The following is an 18,102-nucleotide window of genomic DNA, read 5'->3' as shown; positions in this document are numbered from 1 at the left end:
CAACTGGCTCTGGTGGGAAGGGGAGGGTATTGGCTCCTCTACCTGAAAGGCTGGGCTTCCCTTTCCATCCCTCAGCCCTGCTCTCCTCTATATGGGCTCCGTTCTCCGCCCCTCCTGCTGCCCGGGTGGCTGTCAGAAGCTCTCCTCAGGCAGCCCCACTGCGAAGACAACCCACGTCGTGGGATTGGCTCCGACTCCGATTGGACCAGCCCTGGACCAATCACTGCAGCCGGGGAGATGCTGTTTTCTGACAGGCAGGCCAGGTCAAGTGCTCACCCCACATGGACTGAAACGGGGGCTGAGTGGGCCCCAGAGGAAATTCTAGGACCATGGTAAGAAGAGGATGGAATGGATAGATGCTTCACCTACAAAAGTAGCAAAAGCCACTGCAAGGGGTTGAACAGTGGCCCCTCAGTGCCCCCACCCCAAGTTATGTCCATCCAGAACCTGTGAATGTGAGTGACTTTATGGGAAAAAGTCTTTGCAGATGTAATGAAGTTAAGGCTCTTGAGATGAGAGCATCCTGGGTTTAGGGTGGGCCCTGAATCCAATGTCAAGTGCCCTTATAATAGGGAGGTAGAGGGAGATTTGAGCCACAGAGACGCAGAGGGGTGGAAGCCATGTGACAACGGAGGCAGAGACTAGAGTGGCACAGCCCCAAGCCACGGACTCCCTGGAGCCACCAGGAGCTGGAAGAGGCAGGAGGGATTCCTCCCTTCAGAGGCAGCGCGGCCCTGGTGACAGCTTGGTTTCTGATTTCTGGCCTCTAGAACCGTGGGGGAATACATTTCTGTTGTAAACCACCCAGTTTGCGGTCATTTGTGATGGCAGGCACAGGAAACTAACACACCCACCCCAGTCTCATCGTGAAGCATCTTGTAACCCCAAGGGTTGAGAGTCTACACGGGGGCTGGGCCTCAAACATGCCCAAACTTTCTCTCTGATCCAGCCCCTTACCTGTCGCTCTCAGGATGTACCACTGTCCCCAACACTCCCATCAGAAAAGGACAGCAGTGGATGTGAACAGCTGTTGGGCTCTAAACATTCTGCAATGAGCCTTCACAAAGTAGGTGTTAGATAAATATATCAATATGACGAAGTGAGGAACTCCCTGGCAGTCCAGTGGTTAGGACTTGGCGCTTTCACTGCCAAGGGCTGGGGTTCGATCCCTGGTTGGGGAACTAAGACCCCACAAGCCACCCGGAGTGGCCAAAAACAAAAAAACAAAAAAACCCCACTGAAGTGAGATCTAAGTATACAAATACAATCACTGCCTTCTCCTCAAGGCTCAGGGGCACAAATCCCAGCTGTGCTGCACCCTGGCCTTGTGAATAAGCCACTTGGCATCTCTGAGCCTCAGTTTTCTCACCTGCAAAATGGGGATGATGAAATTGCAGTCCTGGGACTTCCCTGGTGGTCCAGTGGTAAATAATCTGCCTTCCAATGCAGGGGACGCGTGTTCGATCCCTAGTCGGGGAACTAAGATCCTCCAGTGCTGCGGGGCAACTAAGCCCCCGCGCCACAACTACAGAGCCCATGCACCCTGAAGCCTGCTCGCCACAACTAGAGAGAGAAAACCCGCACGCCACAACTAGAGAGAAGCCCACACACTGCAACAAAGGGCCCACGCGCTGCAACAAAAAGATCCCGCATGCCACAGAGAAGCCCCAACACAGCAAAAAATAAAAATAAATTAATTAATTAAATACATTTTTTTAAAAAAGAAAGAAATTGCAATCCTGCAGTTAGAGTGGGGGTTAAATGAGCTGGATACAATGAACTCGGCCCATTGCTGGGTGTTTAAGAAGAGCTGTCAGGACTTCCCTGGTGGTGTAGTGGTTAAGAATCTGCCTGCCAATGCAGGGGACATGGGTTCGAGCCCTGGTCCGGGAAGATCCCACATGCCGTGGAGCAACTAAGCCTGTGAGCCACAAGTACTGAGCCTGCGCTCTAGAGCCCACGAGCCACAACTACTGAGCCCATGTGCCACAACTACTGAAGCCCGTGCGGCTACAGCCTGTGCTCCGCAACCAGGAAAGCCATTACGATGAGAAGCCCGCGCACCGCAACGAAGAGTAGCCCCTGCTCGCCCCAACTAGAGAAAGCCCGCGTGCAGCAGCGAAGACCCAATGCAGCCAAAAATTAAATAAATGAATAAATAAATAAATTTATTAAAAAAAAAAAAAAGAAGAGCTGTCTCCCTTCTCCTTCCCCCACCCCCGTTCCCGCCCCCCAGTGGACCACAACCCATGCTGGGGTATGGGAGGACAGCACCATTTTCAGGCATTTGTTGGCCTCAGTCACTCTTGCTTTTGGAGGCTCTGCTCACATCATCCCAAACATGAATGTACCCTTATAAAATGTAATTTTTTTTCCAAAATAGATTCTGAAAGGGTTTTTATAATTTTGCTCTTGAACTGACTTGGCTCCTTGACTCTGCCTTTGATGACCTTAGAGCAGATACCTAACCTCTCTGGGCCTTAGCTGGCTCATCTGTGCAAGAGCGATAATGATGTGTTCCTAAGTCACGGGGTCCAATGTCAACATTTGTAAAGTCATAAGACAGAGCCCGACACATAGCAAGTCCTGCAGGTACGTCTGCTAAATAAGATAAAATGCCAGTAACTCTTCATTTCTGATTTCTTATCAATGACCCCAAATTCTCAGAATTCTCACTACTTGAGAGTTCTCCACTGTGGTGAAACTTTCATAATTACCACATTGAAAATAATGATGACATAATGTCACATCCTGTAGGTATTTAGTGAAGCATCTTTTTAATTTTGTCATTTTATTTTTGCATTTTGCAGTAGTACACAATGTTGGTTGCTAATACAATTTCTATCGCCCCAAGGGGACAAAGGCTGTGTGTTCATGGGCAAGGAAAACAACTTCCAGCAGGACCTCTGAGAGCAGGAGGCTGGAAGAGCCCGGAAAAGGAGGGCAGGCTCTCCAGCTCTCTGCCGGGCTCACCCGACCTGTCCTCGCATCATGTCTGGGCTGGACAGGCCCGAGGGGACATACAGTTCAGCCTCCTCATTGACAAATGGGAGGCCCGGGGCTCTGGAGCAGAAGGGACTTGCCCAGGTTCAAACTGTATGGTCCCAGGTCTCCCTCCGATGATCAAATTTCTTTCCCTATTTCAACCCCTCCCACGTTTAGCACAGCACCCCCTCCTCCTTATCCCGGGGTACAGCTGTTCTTCCCAGGAACAGCCTGCTGCCCTGCAGCTCCATGAAGAAGGGCTTCTCCTTTCAAAACTTGTCATCCCACGTCTGTTCTCCAATGGGCTTTCCCTCCTGAAACCAGAAAAAGGACGAGCTAATGCCAGATGGTGTGTGGGTGGCTGTCTCTTCCTTCCTGGCTCCGGGGTTCGAATCTGGCCTCCAGGTTTAACTTGCTGTGTGATTTTTGAGTGTGACTCAGCCTCTCTGGTTTTTGCTTGTCTCACCTAACACAGAAGACGACACCAGTTGCCTTCTGGGGCTCAGGATTATTCTTGTCCACATTCGTGAATCTTCTGGCATAAAGCAGTTCCTCAGGAAACGTTAGTTATGTATCTCCCCAGCCCCCAACCCCATCAGGCACTTCCTCTTTCAAAACCTCTGAATCCTTTCTTCTCCCCAGTGTGTCAGTGTCTAATAATAATTTTAAGGTTATCCCCTCTGGGGAAATTTTAGCAGAGATCTATTAAAAAATAAAGTGGAGGGCTAAAGGTAGAGTTTCTGCCAACAGCTGAGGATGAGAAGATATTTCGTGTGTCAGGCGGACAGTGGAAAGGGTCAGAGGAGGGGAGAATGAAGGCTGTTGAACCTTTCCAGGTGGCTCCTCGGCCTTGGTAGCACGTGAGAAGCACCCAGTGTTGGAGAAGCTGTTGCAGTCTTGAGCTTGGGGCGGTTGGATTTAATTTTCCAGATGAAAACGAAGGCTGAGGAAGAGGGATTCCAAGAACCTGAGTCACAAGAAGGGGGTAAGTCAGGCTGGGAAGCTGCTGAGGACACATTCACGTGACTGCAAAAAAATGTCAACAGATTATCGGGGTGGATGAGGAAGCCTTTGAACCTGCCCCTTGGACCGTCTGCTCATCCACCCCAGGTGAGGCTATTTACTCCTGACCTACTCCCAGAAATTGTCTTTTCTAAGGCCAGGTGGGTTCTCGGAGATCACCCAGCCCCACTTGCCATTCTGTGGACAGTAAACAATGCTCAGAGAAGAGGAGGTTGGCGGCCACGCACTCGTATCGGAACTGGCGGCTTCTCTGACCAGTCCCTGGGAGAAGAGCTCTCTGGCAGCATATGTTTCTAACACTGACTGGCTCTTTGAATGAGATCAGCCCCAGACGTTTAGAGAGAAAGACATGAACCATCAATGCTGTTGTCCCTCATACACCCAAGCATGGTGTCCAGGTCTACGGGGCAAGGATGTTGGGGAATGAAGCAACAGACCTATTCAAGCAGATGGGTTGTGGTTGATTTTTCTTTTCGCTAAACTTTGCCTTATTGCTGCTCTAGGGCTGTTTGCAAAATAAACCTTGGGGAAAGAATCGCTGGAGTGGAGAGCTTACATGATTCCCTTCATCTCAGGTTTGCCCATTGTCTTGGTTTTCTGTTGTTGCCAATATCAAACTAACAAAGTAAGCACCTTAAAACAACACAAATTTATTATCTTATAGTTCTACGGGTTAGAAATACGACTGGAGGAGGTGGGGGTGGGTGGCACTCACCGGGTTAAAATCAAGGCGCAGGCAGGGCTGTGTTCCTTTCTGGAGGCTATAGGAGGGAAACCGTTTCCTAGCCTTTTCCAGCTTCTAGAAGCTGCCTGCATCCCTTGACTTGTGGCCCCTTCCTTAATCTTTAAGACCAGCAGCGTTGCATTTATCTGATCATTCTCCTGCTGTCACGTCTCTTTGACTACGGCCAGGAAATCTCCAATTTTAAGAATGTATGTGATTACACTGGGCAAACATGGATAATTCAGGATACTGTCTCCATCTCAATATCTTTAATCTAATCACATCTGCGAAGGCTCTTTTACCATGTAAGGTAATATATATTCACAGATCCCAGGGATTGGGGTTGGACATCTTTGGGGGCCATTGTTCTGCCTACGTATTCTTTTCTTCCCCTCAGTGGTCTCTCTAAAAAAATACATTTCACTTCTTTGCAGAAAAGAACATTTTCACTGTCATGGGGAATATGGTTAAACCAGATTTTTTTTCAAGGATTTTAAATCTTTTTATTTTTAATTCTATTTTACATTCTGCATATATACAGAAAAATGCATAACTCAAAAAGTTACAGTCTGATTTTTAGAAACTGACCACACCAATGTAAATCAGCACTCAGATCAAGAAACAGAACATGCCCTGGGACCCCAGAAGCCCTGCTCATGCCCACTTCAAGTCCAAAATATTATTCAACATTTGTTGACATTAAAAAATTTCCTGGGACTTCCCTGGTGGTCCAGTGTTTAAAAATCCGCCTTCCAATGCAGGGGACGCGGGTTCGATCCCTGGTCGGGGAACTAAGATCCCAAATGCCGCAGGGCGACTAAGCCTGTGAGCCGCAACTACTGAGCCCACACGCTCTGGAGCCCTCGCACCATAACTGGAGAGCCTGCATGCCACAACGAAAGATCCCGAGTGCTGCAGCTAAGACCCGACGCAGCCAACTAAATAAACAAATAAATAAATAAATATTAAAAAAAATTTCCGATGTGGGCAATACTTGGAGTATGATTGAATAAAAAGGAAAGAGCCCAAGTGCTGTTCATTTATTCATTCAACGAATATTTTCTGGCACCTGTCCTGGGCTGGATGCCAGGGAAAATGGGATGCGCTGATTCGATGAGGGTCCTCTGGCACAGAATCTATGGAGGTAACTGTGTGTGTGTGTGTGTGTGTGCGCGTGTGTGTGTGTGTGTGTGTGTGTGTGTGTGTTGGGGGGTGTGGGGAGGGAGTTTGTGAAAGACATAAGAATACAAATGCATTGACCAGCCCTAACCAGAAGGCTTCCCAGGGAAAGTGGGTCCCGAAGATGAACACAGCCGAGGAGAAGAAAGGATTTCCAGCAAGAGGGAGAGCACAAGCAAAGGGGTGGCAGTGGGGCAGGCAGGGTCATGGTGGAGTTTGGGGAAACAAAGAGAGAGATGACCCCTGGACTTGCCAGCCTCTGGGCCCTTGCTCAGTCATTCCCATTTCCCATTTTACCAGCCCAAATCCCAGCGGTCCAGACTCAGAACCAGAGGCCATAGCCCTCAGGCCAGTGTCTTCATTTCACAGATGCAGAAGCAGGCCCAGAGGAGAACATACACGCACGGCTGGTCATTGGCTTCATTACTTCTCTCACTCCACACTTCTCTACAGAGCCTCCCAACCCCTCCCCTCCCCTGTGCCTGGTGCTGGGGACACAGAGGTGTCAGGCTCCGACCCTGCCCTGAGGCACGCAAGGCCTGGTGGCACAAAACAAACCATGAGGCCTGAAGCACGATCCAGACCACCCATTTCTTCCTCCAGGGCGGTTGCCATACCCCACGGTCCCTTACTGCCTATTCCACTTCCCTGCTTCCCTATCAGGCCTCTCATTCATTCTTCATTTGCACATCCCACATGTATTTATTGGGCATCTACTTCGTGCTGGGCAATGTTCCAGGCACCGGGACTACAGCTGTGCAGAAGACAGACCCCTTCCTCAGTGGGGAAGTCAGACAATGGACAGAACACATAGCTATATAATGGGATGTCAGCGGAGGTAAGTGCCGTGCTGTGAAGAAAAAGAAAGCACGGTAAAGGGCTAGAGGTGGTCAGGGCAGGCTCTTAGAGGAGGTGACTCTGGGACCCAAAGGAAATGAGGAAGCATGTGTTACAAGGATGGGGGAGGAGGGAAGGGGGTGGGGCCTGGAGGCAGGCCCCTCCTTGATGGGTCTGTGGACGGAGGCTAGCGTGACTGCAGGGGGATGTCCTTGGCCGTTTAGCAAGTTGGGAAATCTCAGCACTCTCCCTCCATCTGCATCTCCAGGTCCTTAGAGATGGGCCACGGGGGCTGAGGTCTGGGAAGGGCCTCTAGCTGCCTCTCACCTAGATCTTCCTCTCTCAGTGGAGGCCAGCACGCGGACGGATGCCCACTGGACCTTGGCCTTCATCAGGAGCATGTGCCCAGCTGCCCTCATAGCTCTCCACCCCTCAACACCCTCATACCTAGTTAACACTCAGAGCGAGACCCCATCGTACAGCTGAGGAAACAGGCTCAGAGCCTTTCTCAACGCCCTGCACTGCGCCAGGTGGAGGAGTCTGGGGGCAGGAAGGGCTCTGCCACCGTCCCCCCATGAGACCTCTTTGTGGGGGAGGGTGACCTCTTTCTGGGTTCCGAAGAGGAAGTTCCCAGGGGAAACCGGTCCTGACAACTTGACTGAGGAGAAAACGAGGGTGGCAATGGGGAGGGCAGGAGACAAAGTCAGTCTCTCGCGGGGCGAGGCGGGGCAGGGGGGAGGGGGGGTACGGCCCGGAAGGGGCGATGGGAGGGGCTCAGAGACGCCAAACTGCCCGAGGGGGTGCAGGGGCCGAGGTCGGTCTTGGGGTGGGCCTTGGGGGTAGGGTCTGGAGTAAGTGGGCGCAGGGGTGGAGGGGCCGGCGAAGGTCGAGGCGGAATCCCGAGAGCCGTTTGAGGAAGAGCTTGGCCTGAGTCGGAGGTCACCGGAGGCTAGACGCTTGGGGTGGGCGGGGCCGGACCGGACCGGGCGTTGGAGGGTGGGGAAGGGAAGCAGCCCGGTAGGTCCGGGGCCGGAGGTCAGAGGAGGGCGGCCCGGGGCGTGGCCTGGGGCGGGTATGGGGTGAGGCCTGGCGTGCCAGGGGCGGGGTCTAGCTGATCGGGGGCGGGGCCTGGAGCCGGTGGCGGGACCTGGATGGCTGGGGTGTGGCTTGAGGGCGGGCAGGGGCGGGGTGGGCAGCTACCGGGGGCGGGGTCCGGATGGCCTGGGGGCGGGGCCGGGCGAGGCCGGGCGGGGCAGGCGGCGGCCTGGAGGCGGGCGGGCGGTGTCGGCGACGCGGAGGTGCGCTCGCCTCACTGGACTCGGCAGGAGGCGGCGGCGGCGACGCGCACAAAGGCGGATTGTGGCTTCACTGGTGCTCGCGGCGGGCGGCGCCGGGGCGGGGGCGGCGGGGCGCGCCAGGGGCCCCCGCGGGCGCGGCGCGGGCGATGAGCCGGGGCCCGGCATGGCCTCCGCGCGGCCGCCGGGCCGGGCCTGCGCCTCGGCGCCCGCGCCTGCGGGGCTCCGGGCCGGGCCGCCCGCCCTCCCCTCCGCCGCCGCCGCCGCCGCCTCCCCGGAGCCTGCGGGCGGCGCGGAGGCCGAGGAGCGCTCGCTGCAGCACATGCTGCGCGCCATAGCCGAGGAGCGCGGCCGCCTCAGCCTGCGCCGCGAGGTCTGCGGCCTCGGTGAGTGGGGTCGGCCGGGGTCGAGGCCGGGGCCGCCGCGTCGTCGGGGTGTGCGCGCCTCTGGGTGTCTCTGCGCGTCTCTGTCTTTGCGTGTGTCTCTGTCTCTGCGTGTGTCTCTGGGGCTCCCTGCGTGTCGCATCCCCCTCACGCCCCCGGCTCCCCGCGGCCGGCTGTTTCCTGTGCCTCCGCGTCTCCGTCTCTGATTTTGGTCCCAAGAGCGGTCCGGCACGCTCGCGTCCCTGTTTGTCTGTCTCCCGGGTCACTCGGCGTCTCCCTCTGTCTGTCCATCCGGGCGTCTGCCCGTCTCCCTCCTTCCCCTCCGTGGCTCCGCCAGGCCTCTTCCTTCTCCAGGAAGCCCTCCCCGGGGCCTCAGTGCCGCTGCAGGGAGTGCGGGCGCTGGCTCTGGGGAGACCCGGAGCCCGACATGGCAGGGCCGGGGCCCCGTGGGCTCCGGGCAGACCTCCCTGCCAGCTGCCCCGGCCACCGTCCCAGCTCGCCGGGAGGGCAGGTCTCCGGCGTCCCAAAGCCTTTGTCTTCCCGCACCGTTCTCTTTGCACATTGGCTCTAACTGGGGACCTGTTGGACCGTCGCCCCCTGAACCCACCCGCTTGGCAGCGGGAGCGGGGCCGGCCGCCTCTCTGGGTGTGACGCTGGTCTACGGAGGCCCTAAGTCCTAGATGGGCCGGTGACGTGGGGTGGAGGTGCCCCGTGTGGTCTGCGAGAGCCTGGGGCTCCAGGTGTAGGTGGGGTCTCCCGGCGTGGCTGGGCGTGAAGTGATGGCTACTGACGGATCGTGTTCAGACTAAAGCCTGAGGAGGCCGTTTTCTCTCTGAAAAGACCCCTCCCTTCTTCCTGCGGGAATGACTTCATACCACGTTCTCAGCCACCCCCCATCCCCACCCTCATCCCCAGTCTGGGCTGGGGCTGTCTGAGGGGGCGACAGCATTTTGTGGAGAAGGGAATGTCAACGTTGGAGATTCTGCCAGACCCACTCCCCTTCATTCACCACTGGGGAAACTGAGTCCCAAAGAGCCAGCGCATCCCCACCTAAGGTCACAAGGCATTCCAGGCCCCTCAGCAGGCCACACCCTGGAGGCTGGAAGACGAGAGGAAATAAATTTGCGTCCTCCTTTTTGCAGGAGGCAGACTTGGTACAAGACACTTCCCCGCAGCAGGTCTCAGCCCAGCCTGCCCTGGAACGAAGCTTTCTTCAAGCATGGGGGTGGGGGCATCTACAGGCCGGGATGGACGAGGACAGAGGTTCTCTGGCCTCTTCTGAAAAGGTGTCACTAATTAGTTTCGAGCAGAAATGGAAGGGTCCTCATTCGTTCATTCAGCACATGTTCATGCCCGCCTGGCAGGCCGCCTGTCACTTGGCACAGAGTGTCTGAGAGGGGAGGGGTCGGAGGGACCATTGCTCAGGCCCCTCAGCCCTGTTGGCTCAGCAGCTCCGGGCACCCCTCCTCACTCCCCTGTCAACACGGTCCTACTGTCCTCTGAGCATCTCTGTGCCCTGTTAGACAGTCCCTGCCCCCAGGAGTCTGCAGTGCCACCCCCTAAGAACAATAATTTGCTGTAGCACCTGGCATTTCCTGAGCACTCAGTATGTGCCAGGTGCTTATGCAGGCTCTGTCAATTTGATACTGACCTTGCCAGATACAGGAACATTATGTCCACTTCACCCATGAGGAGCCTGAAGTCAGAGAGGCAAGAGACTAGCCCAGGGGCAGTCTGCGAGGAAGCTGTATAGCTGGGATTGACCCCTGGTCAGTGTGACCCCAGTGCCTGTCCCCCCGGATGTCCCAACCAGGCCTTGCTGCACCTACTACGCTGCATCTGGGGAGGGGACCTGCCCATAGTAGGCCAAGGGCACAGCCTGGTGGTTGCACTATTGCTGTGTCTCCCCTCCTGCCTCTAGTTCCCCCTCACACACGAGCTCTTCCCATCTTACCACCCCCAGCCCCTCAGGACTCAGTCCCTGTAGTGCTCTGATGCGCTGCACTTTTGTTTCTGCTCTTTTCTGCGCCTGGAAAGCTACCTCCTACTTAACCTGCCCTGCAAACACGTGCAGATCTCCCTTCAGGCCTCAAAGCTCATGCTCCCCCCCCCGGGGACCCTTCCTCCACACCCTGCCCTGCTGCCTGTGCTCTCTTTGTACCGGGTTCGCGTCCGGTGGACGAATGGACGACTGTGGCACTGATGGTCTGTGTGGCTGTCTCCCCAGTTAACAGGTGACCCCCCCCCCCCAGGGCATTGCCCAAGTCTGAGTCTCCTCTGCGCAGCACAGGGCCCATGCAGAGCAGAGCCCCAGGGCACACTCAGCTAATGAATGAGAGGATTACTTTCTGGACTGGGGAATGAAGGGTGTGGATGGGCAAGGAAGTTGGAAACCTAAAGTCTTAGAAGGGCTCACGTTGCCCGTCTCTCTCATTTTTCAGATGAGAAATGTGTTCAGAGAGGGGCAAGCTAAACAGTGACTTCATGCCCAAAGTAGAGTTAGGACAGAATGACTGGCCCGAGCGCCCAGGCGTGAACCCAGAACGCCCTCCCCAAAGCACTTGTACCATGTCACCCGCTCATCTCCACTTTGCAGCTGGGACAACCTGTTACATTTATGAATTAACTTAAACCTCCCAGATTTTTGTTGTTGTTGTTTAATTAAAGCTTAGGTTGTTCAGAACTAACCTCAGGTTGTTTTGAAGGTATAAGGGAGCCTCTGGGGGAGACGCTTGACCCTGGACAATCTGTTGTCATTTCTTTTATTTATTTATTTATTTGGCTGCACCGGGTCTTAGTTGCAGCATGTGGGATCTAGTTCCCTGACCAGGAATTGAACCCGGGCCCTCTGCATTGGGAGCACAGAGTCTTAGCCACTGAACCGCCAGGGAAGTCCCTCTTTATTTAAAAAATAAATTTATTTACTTATGTATTTATTTTTGGCTGCGTTGGGTCTTCGTTGCTGTGCGCGGGCTTTCTCTAGTTGCGGCGAGCAGGGGCTACTCTTCGTTGCGGTGCGCGGGCTTCTCACTGCGGTGGCTTCTCTTGTTGTGGAGCATGGGCTCTAGGCACGTGGGCTTCAGTAGTTGTGGCTCACGGGCTCTAGAGCGCAGGCTCAGTAGTTGTAGCGCATGGGCTTAGTTGCTCTGTGGCATGTGGGATCTTCCCGGACCAGGGCTCGAGCCTGTGTCCCCTGCATTGGCAGGCGGATTCTTAACCACTGTGCCACCAGGGAAGTCCTGCTGTTATCATTTGAGTCACAGTGTCTTGTCTATGAGATGGGAGAAAGCGACTACCCCCCTCTCCCTGCCCGCATTGTCTCTTGGTTGCATGATGAAAAGTACCTTGGAGATCCAGACCTGATTTTTGAATCTTGTCTACTGTGGCCTCTGCAGTAGAAGCATTTTTTTGAGGACTTGCTCCGTGCCAGGTGGGGGGATCAGCCTTGATCCGTGCTGCCTGGGGTGTGGGTGCAGTTGAGTGGGGAGAGAGAGCCAGATAAACAGGTGACTTGGCTGAAGTAAAAATCCTGCTGGAAGCAGCCAGGGCTGTGGCCACTCTGAGCAGGATTTTGGTGTTTTATCCACAGGAAACTGCCTGTGATTCCAGGTAACAGGTGAGCCAGGCTGATGGCTGAGGCGGCCTGTGCGGGGCTCCAGAATCTCTGAGTTGGGAAGAATCAGGTGGTCCAATGCCCAGTTGTTGTGTGATGCAGACGTCTGGACCAAAGGTGGAGATAGCCTGACACTTCCTCCTGGGGCTCGGGCCTTCTAACGGGCCCTGGATGTCAGCGCACGCGTGCTGTGTGGGCAGGCTCCCTTCAACGGGCAGCACGCCCCTGGCGTTTGGTCAGGTCACGTGGACACGACCCGGGTCTGAGCGGCGGAGGGGCGCTGTGAGTGGAGGGGCCTTCCCCCTGCTGCTTGTATTGGGCCCTGCCTAGGCTGAGCGTTTTATTTTATTTTATTTTTTCAATTTATTTTACTTTATTGTTTTTTCCACTGGCCGCGGCTGGCTTGCGGGATCTTAGTTCCCCGACCAGGGGTTGAACCCGTGCCCTTGGCAGTGAAAGCGCAAAGTCCTAGCCACTGACCTGCCAGGGAAGTCCCCAAGGCTGAGCATTTTAGAGCTGTTTATTCTTGGGCTCTCGCCCCCTTTTAGGTGGCCTAGGGAATTTTCTCTCTCTTTGGAGTGCTGTGGGACAAAAGGAGTGTTTCACATTCACCATTTCCTTTTATCGTCAGAATAATCCTCTAAGGTAGGTATCATTAAACTGTTCTCTTTGTCCTGGTGAAGAAGCACAGGTTTAGAGGTGAAGTAACATGCCCCCAGTCCCATGGGCAGTAAGTGGCAGAATCTGTTTGAGCTCTTAGCAGGGGTGAAGCCCTCACACCCGTCCTCGGGTGCGTGTGGCCTGGCCACCATAGGTGTGCTCAGCTGCCTGGCACAAGGTGGGCTGAGGAAGGGCCCAGGTCAAGGTGTGAGAGGTTGTGAGGGACACAGAGAAGGGGGCCACCTCGGCCGACCAGGGGGGGTTCGTGCAGGCATGGCCTTTGAGAGGGGGCTAGGGTGGGCAGGACTTGCCTGGAGGAGCGGGGAGGCTTGAAGCCTGGCTGTGGGAGTTGAGGCTGGAGCGGTGTTTGGGGCTCCAAGTGCCCGGCTGGGACTTTGGTGTTCACTTGGCCTGGCCTTCGGCAGCTTGGCGGGTGTTTGACTCGTGGACCGGCCGGCACTGGAGAGGCCGTTAGCACAAGCCATGCTGCTCACGTGCCGTGTGCCAGCCCCGCTGGACCTGCAGCAGCACCTCCTATGGAGGCAGGTTCCATTATCAGCCCATTTTGCAGATGAGGAAACCAAGCTTCAGAGGGGAAAGTGACTCACCCAAGGTCACGTAGCTGGGAGGTAGCAGAACTGGGGTTCCTGGGGTTCCAGCCGAGGCATGTCAGGTGCCAGTAGCCGTCCTGCAGAGAGTTCTGGAATGAGCCAGAGGAGTACGGGGGAGACTGCCTTCCTGTGAGCCTCGCCTCTGTGCTGAACACCTACACGTGCGAGGCACCTGACACCACCCTGTGAATCGGGAAGGGGACCTTGCATGCTCGGCCCAGCCCTCTGTCTTGCTCGGTGCAGTGTAGCTGGGCGCAGTGGTGGGCGGGGGATGTTCATGGGAGGTGTGGCTGGAAGGGAAGACTGGGGGCCTAAGCACGCCACGCCACCGTTTGGAGCTTCTGGGTCCTCATCTGTAAAGTGGAGACAGCAGAGTCTGTAGGGTCATGGAAATTGTCTGAGAAGTGACAGGCACAGCCTCATGCCGCCCCGTGAGGACTGCAGGAGACGCGGCAGGAACAGACCCAGCACAAGCCCTGGCACGGTGTTGACCCTCTATGCTGTTGTTGTTATAAAGGACACAAACATCTGGCCCCGTGCCTGCACGTGGAATCAGGGTTGGATTCAAGCTCTGAAGTTCAGACTGCTTTGCAGTGGCTGGGGCCAGTTTCTCTGGGTTCCCCGGGGGCCCCGGGCCCTCTGTCCCCAAGGCAGGCAGAGCTAGTTCTGGGGCAGTGCAGCGGGGAGGAAGTGTGGCCGTTTAGAGTGGCAGTGGTGTCTCTTTCGGTTCCTGCGCCTATTTTTAAGGCCTGTGGGTTCCGGCCTCTATCCGTTTCTGGGGCTGGAGCAGCCCGGGCCGCTGCCGGTGTGGTCCTCTCCCAAGGCAGGGACTCTGCATCCTTCCAGAGAACGCTGAGGACTCTGGACCTCGCACTCTAAGGAGACTGAGGGTCATGGCTGCAGGGATTCTTGGCAAAGCGAGAGGGCCATCAGCTGTGTTGGCACCCTCGCCCCTCCCCTGGCCTGGGCGCCAGTGCCTGCTCTGCCCCTTCCCTGAGGCCTCGCACAAGCCGTGCCCGCTCCTTGCAGCGTTGGCTCCTTACTTACATCTGCCTCCTTCACTGGGCCGGGCGGCCTCAGGAATACCAGCCAAGCCATGAGACCACTGCAGAGAAGCCCCGAGCAGGACTCTTGTTAAAAAAACAGCGTCAAAGTTCCCAGACAAATTTTTTCCAATTAGAAAATGTTACATGTACAATATGGAAACTGGAAAATATAAGAGAATGGAAAAAAATTACTCATCGTTCCAATCATGCAGTCACACTATTAACTTTGCAACATCTTGCTTTCCAATCTTTTTAAAGCCCCTTTAAAGAATACTTGATATTCTATGCATAAAGTTTCTTAATCATGCTTTCTCACTTAAAATTCCTAAAACATTTTCCGTGTTGTTCAAACTCTAAACATTATTTAAATGATACAGGATAGTTGAGTGGATGTGCCATAATTTACTTAATTGGTTTTGTCTTGTGGGAAACTTAGCTTGGATCCTGTTTTTCACTCTTATAAATAGCTTGCAACAGGCCTCTTCATTTGTGCGAAGCTTTCTGCATTTGGATGACTTCTTTCGGCTGCCAACCTGGGAGGCCATTTCTTAGAGGCTGCTGTCTGACCCCCAAGGCAGGACTAGGGCCATAGGTGGATGTGGCGGGTGGCAGACAGATGTTTACCAAACTCATAGAGAACTTTGTTATTTATTTATTTGTTTGTTTATTTATTTTAATTTTTGGCCATGTCGGGTCTTAGTTGCAACACGCGGGATCCTCCGCTGCAGCACATGGGCTTCTCTCTAGTTGCAGCGTGTGGCCTCAGTAGTTGTGGTGCGTGGGCTTAGTTGCCCCGCCCGCGGCCTGTGGGATCTTAGTTGCCTGACTGGGGATCGAACCTGCATCCCCTGCATTGGAAGGTGGATTCTTAACGACTGGACTATCATGGGAGTCCCATGGAAAACTTTCTGAATCATTGGCATTGGCACAAACAGGAAGAAAGGTGAGTGGTTGGTGACGGCTTCCTGGCACCCGGGTGTGCCAGCTGCTGAGAGAGAATCCAGCCTCAGATGGGGCTTGGGGCCGGGTGCCCGCTGGTCGGTGATTCTCCAGGCCCGTCTTCTCCCTGGGATTCCAGGCTTGCCTGCTGAGCGGGGGAGGCAGGGGCCCTTTGTCCTGAAGCTGGGGATGGGGAGGCCTGGGAGCTGAGTGGACCCAGGCTGCTCCTCCCCTCCAAGACCCTCTCACTTCCAGCTCTGGGCGGCCCCTGCCCGCCCAGCCTCGGGGACAACAGACGGTGGCCCCCGGGTCAGCACGGGTGCCAGGCTGCCTGTGCCCAGGCCCTGTGGGTGCAGTGCAGGCCTTGGTCCTGGCTCTTAGCCTCCGGGGGCCCGTGTGGGCGGGGAGACAGTGCTGCGTGTCACGGGCGGCCCTCCAGTCCGTCCTCTCGCGTGCTGCTGCGCCGCTTTGGGACAGGTGTTCTTCCGAGAGCGGACCTGACGTCCCTCTGCCTGACGTCGTGCCGTCCTGCCGTCGGGGCTGATCTGGCAGTTTGCTCCCCACCTCCTGGTTTTGGCTTGGGCAGCAGAACATCCTCAGGGTCACAGCCATCCTGGGGGAGCCGAGATGGATAAGAAAGATCCGGAATTCAACCAGCCTGTCACTGTTGCTGTGCGGACAAGTGGGTGAAGCTCAGAGGGGGCCCTGGCAGACTGAGCACCAGAGCCAGAATGCCTGATGGGCCCTCCCGCCTGTTGTCTCGGTTCAGGTAAAGAGATCGAGGCCCACTGGGGGCAGGGCAGGGTGTCCTTACTTTCCGTGTGCAGTGACCGGGCTGGGGTGTGGAGGGAGAGAAGCACAAGGAGGCCCCTCAGGGCCCAGTTGGCTGCAGCAGGAGCTGAGAGGTTGTTGGTGAACCTGCAGACGAGGGGTCAGAGCATCTGGGGGCCGAGGTAGGGGCCGCCCAGCTAGGGGAGGACCCTCTGCACGGTCCAGGCCGTGCAGGATGAGCATGAGCTCACTTGGGAGGAACCACCTTTTTAATATTTACTTATTTATTTTTATTTATTTGGCTGCGCCGGGCCTCAGTTGCGGCATGTGGGATCTTTTTTAGTTGCGGCATGCGGGCTTCTTAGTTGCGGCATGCGGGATCTAGTTCCCTGACCAGGGATCGAACCCGGGTCCCCTGCATAGGGAGCGTGGAGTCTTAACCACTGGACCCCCAGGGAAGTCCCTAAAAAGGGAGTCTTGTGTCTGATGGGATACAAGACAAATACCCGGTTAGCCTGAGTCTTTTAAAGCAACGGTCCCCAACCTTTTTGGCACCAGGGACTGGTTTCATGGAAGACAGTTTTTCCATGGACTGGAGTGTGTGGGGGGGATGGTTTGGGGATGATTCAAGCACACTACATTTATTGTGCACTTTATTTCTATTATTATTACATTGTAATATATAATGAAATCATTATACAACTCACCATAATGCAGAATCAGTGGGAGCCCTGAGCTTGTTTTCACTTGCCACTCGCTGATAGGGTTTTGATATGAGTCTGCAAGCAATTGATTTATTACGGTCTCTGTGCAGTCAAACCTCCCTGCTAATGATAAGCCGTATTTGCAGCCACTCCCCGGCGCTAGCACCACTGCCTCACCTCCACCTCAGGTCACCAGGCATTAGATTCTCATAAGGAGCTCCCGACCTAGATCCCTCACATGCACAGTTCACAGTAGGGGTCGCGCTCCTACGAGAAGCTAATGCCGCCACTGATCTGACAGGAGGCGGAGCTCAGGCGGTAACGCGAGCGATGGGGAGCGGCTGTAAATACAGATGGGGCTTCGCTCGCTCACCCGCTGCTCACCTCCTGCTGTGCGGCCCGGTTCCTAACAGGCCACGGGCCGGTAGCAGTCCGTGGCCCGGGGGTTGGGACCCCTGTTTTAAAGGATATGTTCTTTGCCTCCCTTGAATGACCAGTGGATACGTGAGAAGTGTCTCTTGGCAAAGTGAAAAGGAGAGGGGCTTAATTTTTACTCCTGTAGTTGGAGGTGCTGTCGCTGTTTATCTGTAGTGTAAAAATCCTTTGGTTTGGGACGAGCTTTGAATCCTGACTGTTTACACTTGGGACAACGCTTACGACAGAGCACATGAGAAAAGCAGAGTACAAACTACCCTTTAAGAGGAGCGGGTCTACCAAGATCGTCAGGAAAAAGCCCGACTTTTACAAAGGGCTCTGCTGCGTCCTCACTGGTGCTCACAGCTGCTGAGCGGAATCGTGGGCGGCTCTTGTCCCTGTTTACAGAGGGGGATTGAGGCTCAGGGTGACGGGGACCTCGAGTGAGGCGGGCCTGGGCTTCTGCCTTCTCGTTCTTTCTGGAACGTTGCTCACAGGTACCATTGCAGCCGCACCACCACCCAAGACCCTCGTGCCAGTTGATTGCTCACCTTTTCTGTGCTCTCCACCCCTCTCTCGGTGTACATTTTTAGGTAACCGTAGTCACTGTTGCCTCCCTCGTGCAGGCTGTAGTGACTGAGCACCTGGGGATGCAGAGCTGGACTGGGCTTGGCCCTGCGTCCCGGGGCTGAGAGCTTCCCCGGGAGATGGTAGTGGCAGGTGGGTAGAGGGTAACCGATCATGCTGCCCCCTGATCCCACCCACACCCATCACGGACCAGCCCCACTGCTGACTGCCCTCGGACACCCGTCTCCCCAGAGTGTGTCACCTCCAGCTCAGCCTGACCAAGACTGGGCAAGGGTCAGCCCTTCTTCACCCGCACCTCCAGCTGTGGCCGAGTTCTGTCTGCCCTGAGCC

At 55.4% G+C, this 18,102-nt stretch overlaps 1 protein-coding gene and 1 long non-coding RNA gene across 3 annotated transcripts in view; both read left to right on the top strand.

The window, feature by feature from the left end:
* LOC309608668 overlaps window positions 1-18,102 on the top strand; it is a 314,353-nt gene that overhangs the window by 245,009 nt on the left and 51,242 nt on the right. The gene's annotated exons all lie outside the window — the stretch shown is intronic.
* KIAA0930 overlaps window positions 8,011-18,102 on the top strand; it is a 46,279-nt gene continuing 36,187 nt past the window's right edge. The window contains exon 1 of one of the 2 annotated variants that reach the window (XM_082350845.1): window positions 8,011-8,429. In XM_082350845.1, coding sequence (XP_082206971.1) covers window positions 8,210-8,429 — 220 coding nt within the window. In that variant the 5' untranslated portion in view covers window positions 8,011-8,209. The remainder of the gene's footprint in view (window positions 8,430-18,102) is intronic. The other variant, XM_082350846.1, reaches the window with a different exon arrangement.

This window comes from Balaenoptera borealis, assembly GCF_965194805.1.
Source record: "Balaenoptera borealis genome assembly, chromosome: 13".
NCBI classification, from domain to species: domain Eukaryota; kingdom Metazoa; phylum Chordata; class Mammalia; order Artiodactyla; family Balaenopteridae; genus Balaenoptera; species Balaenoptera borealis.
This window is presented reverse-complemented; position numbering and strand designations above follow the sequence as displayed.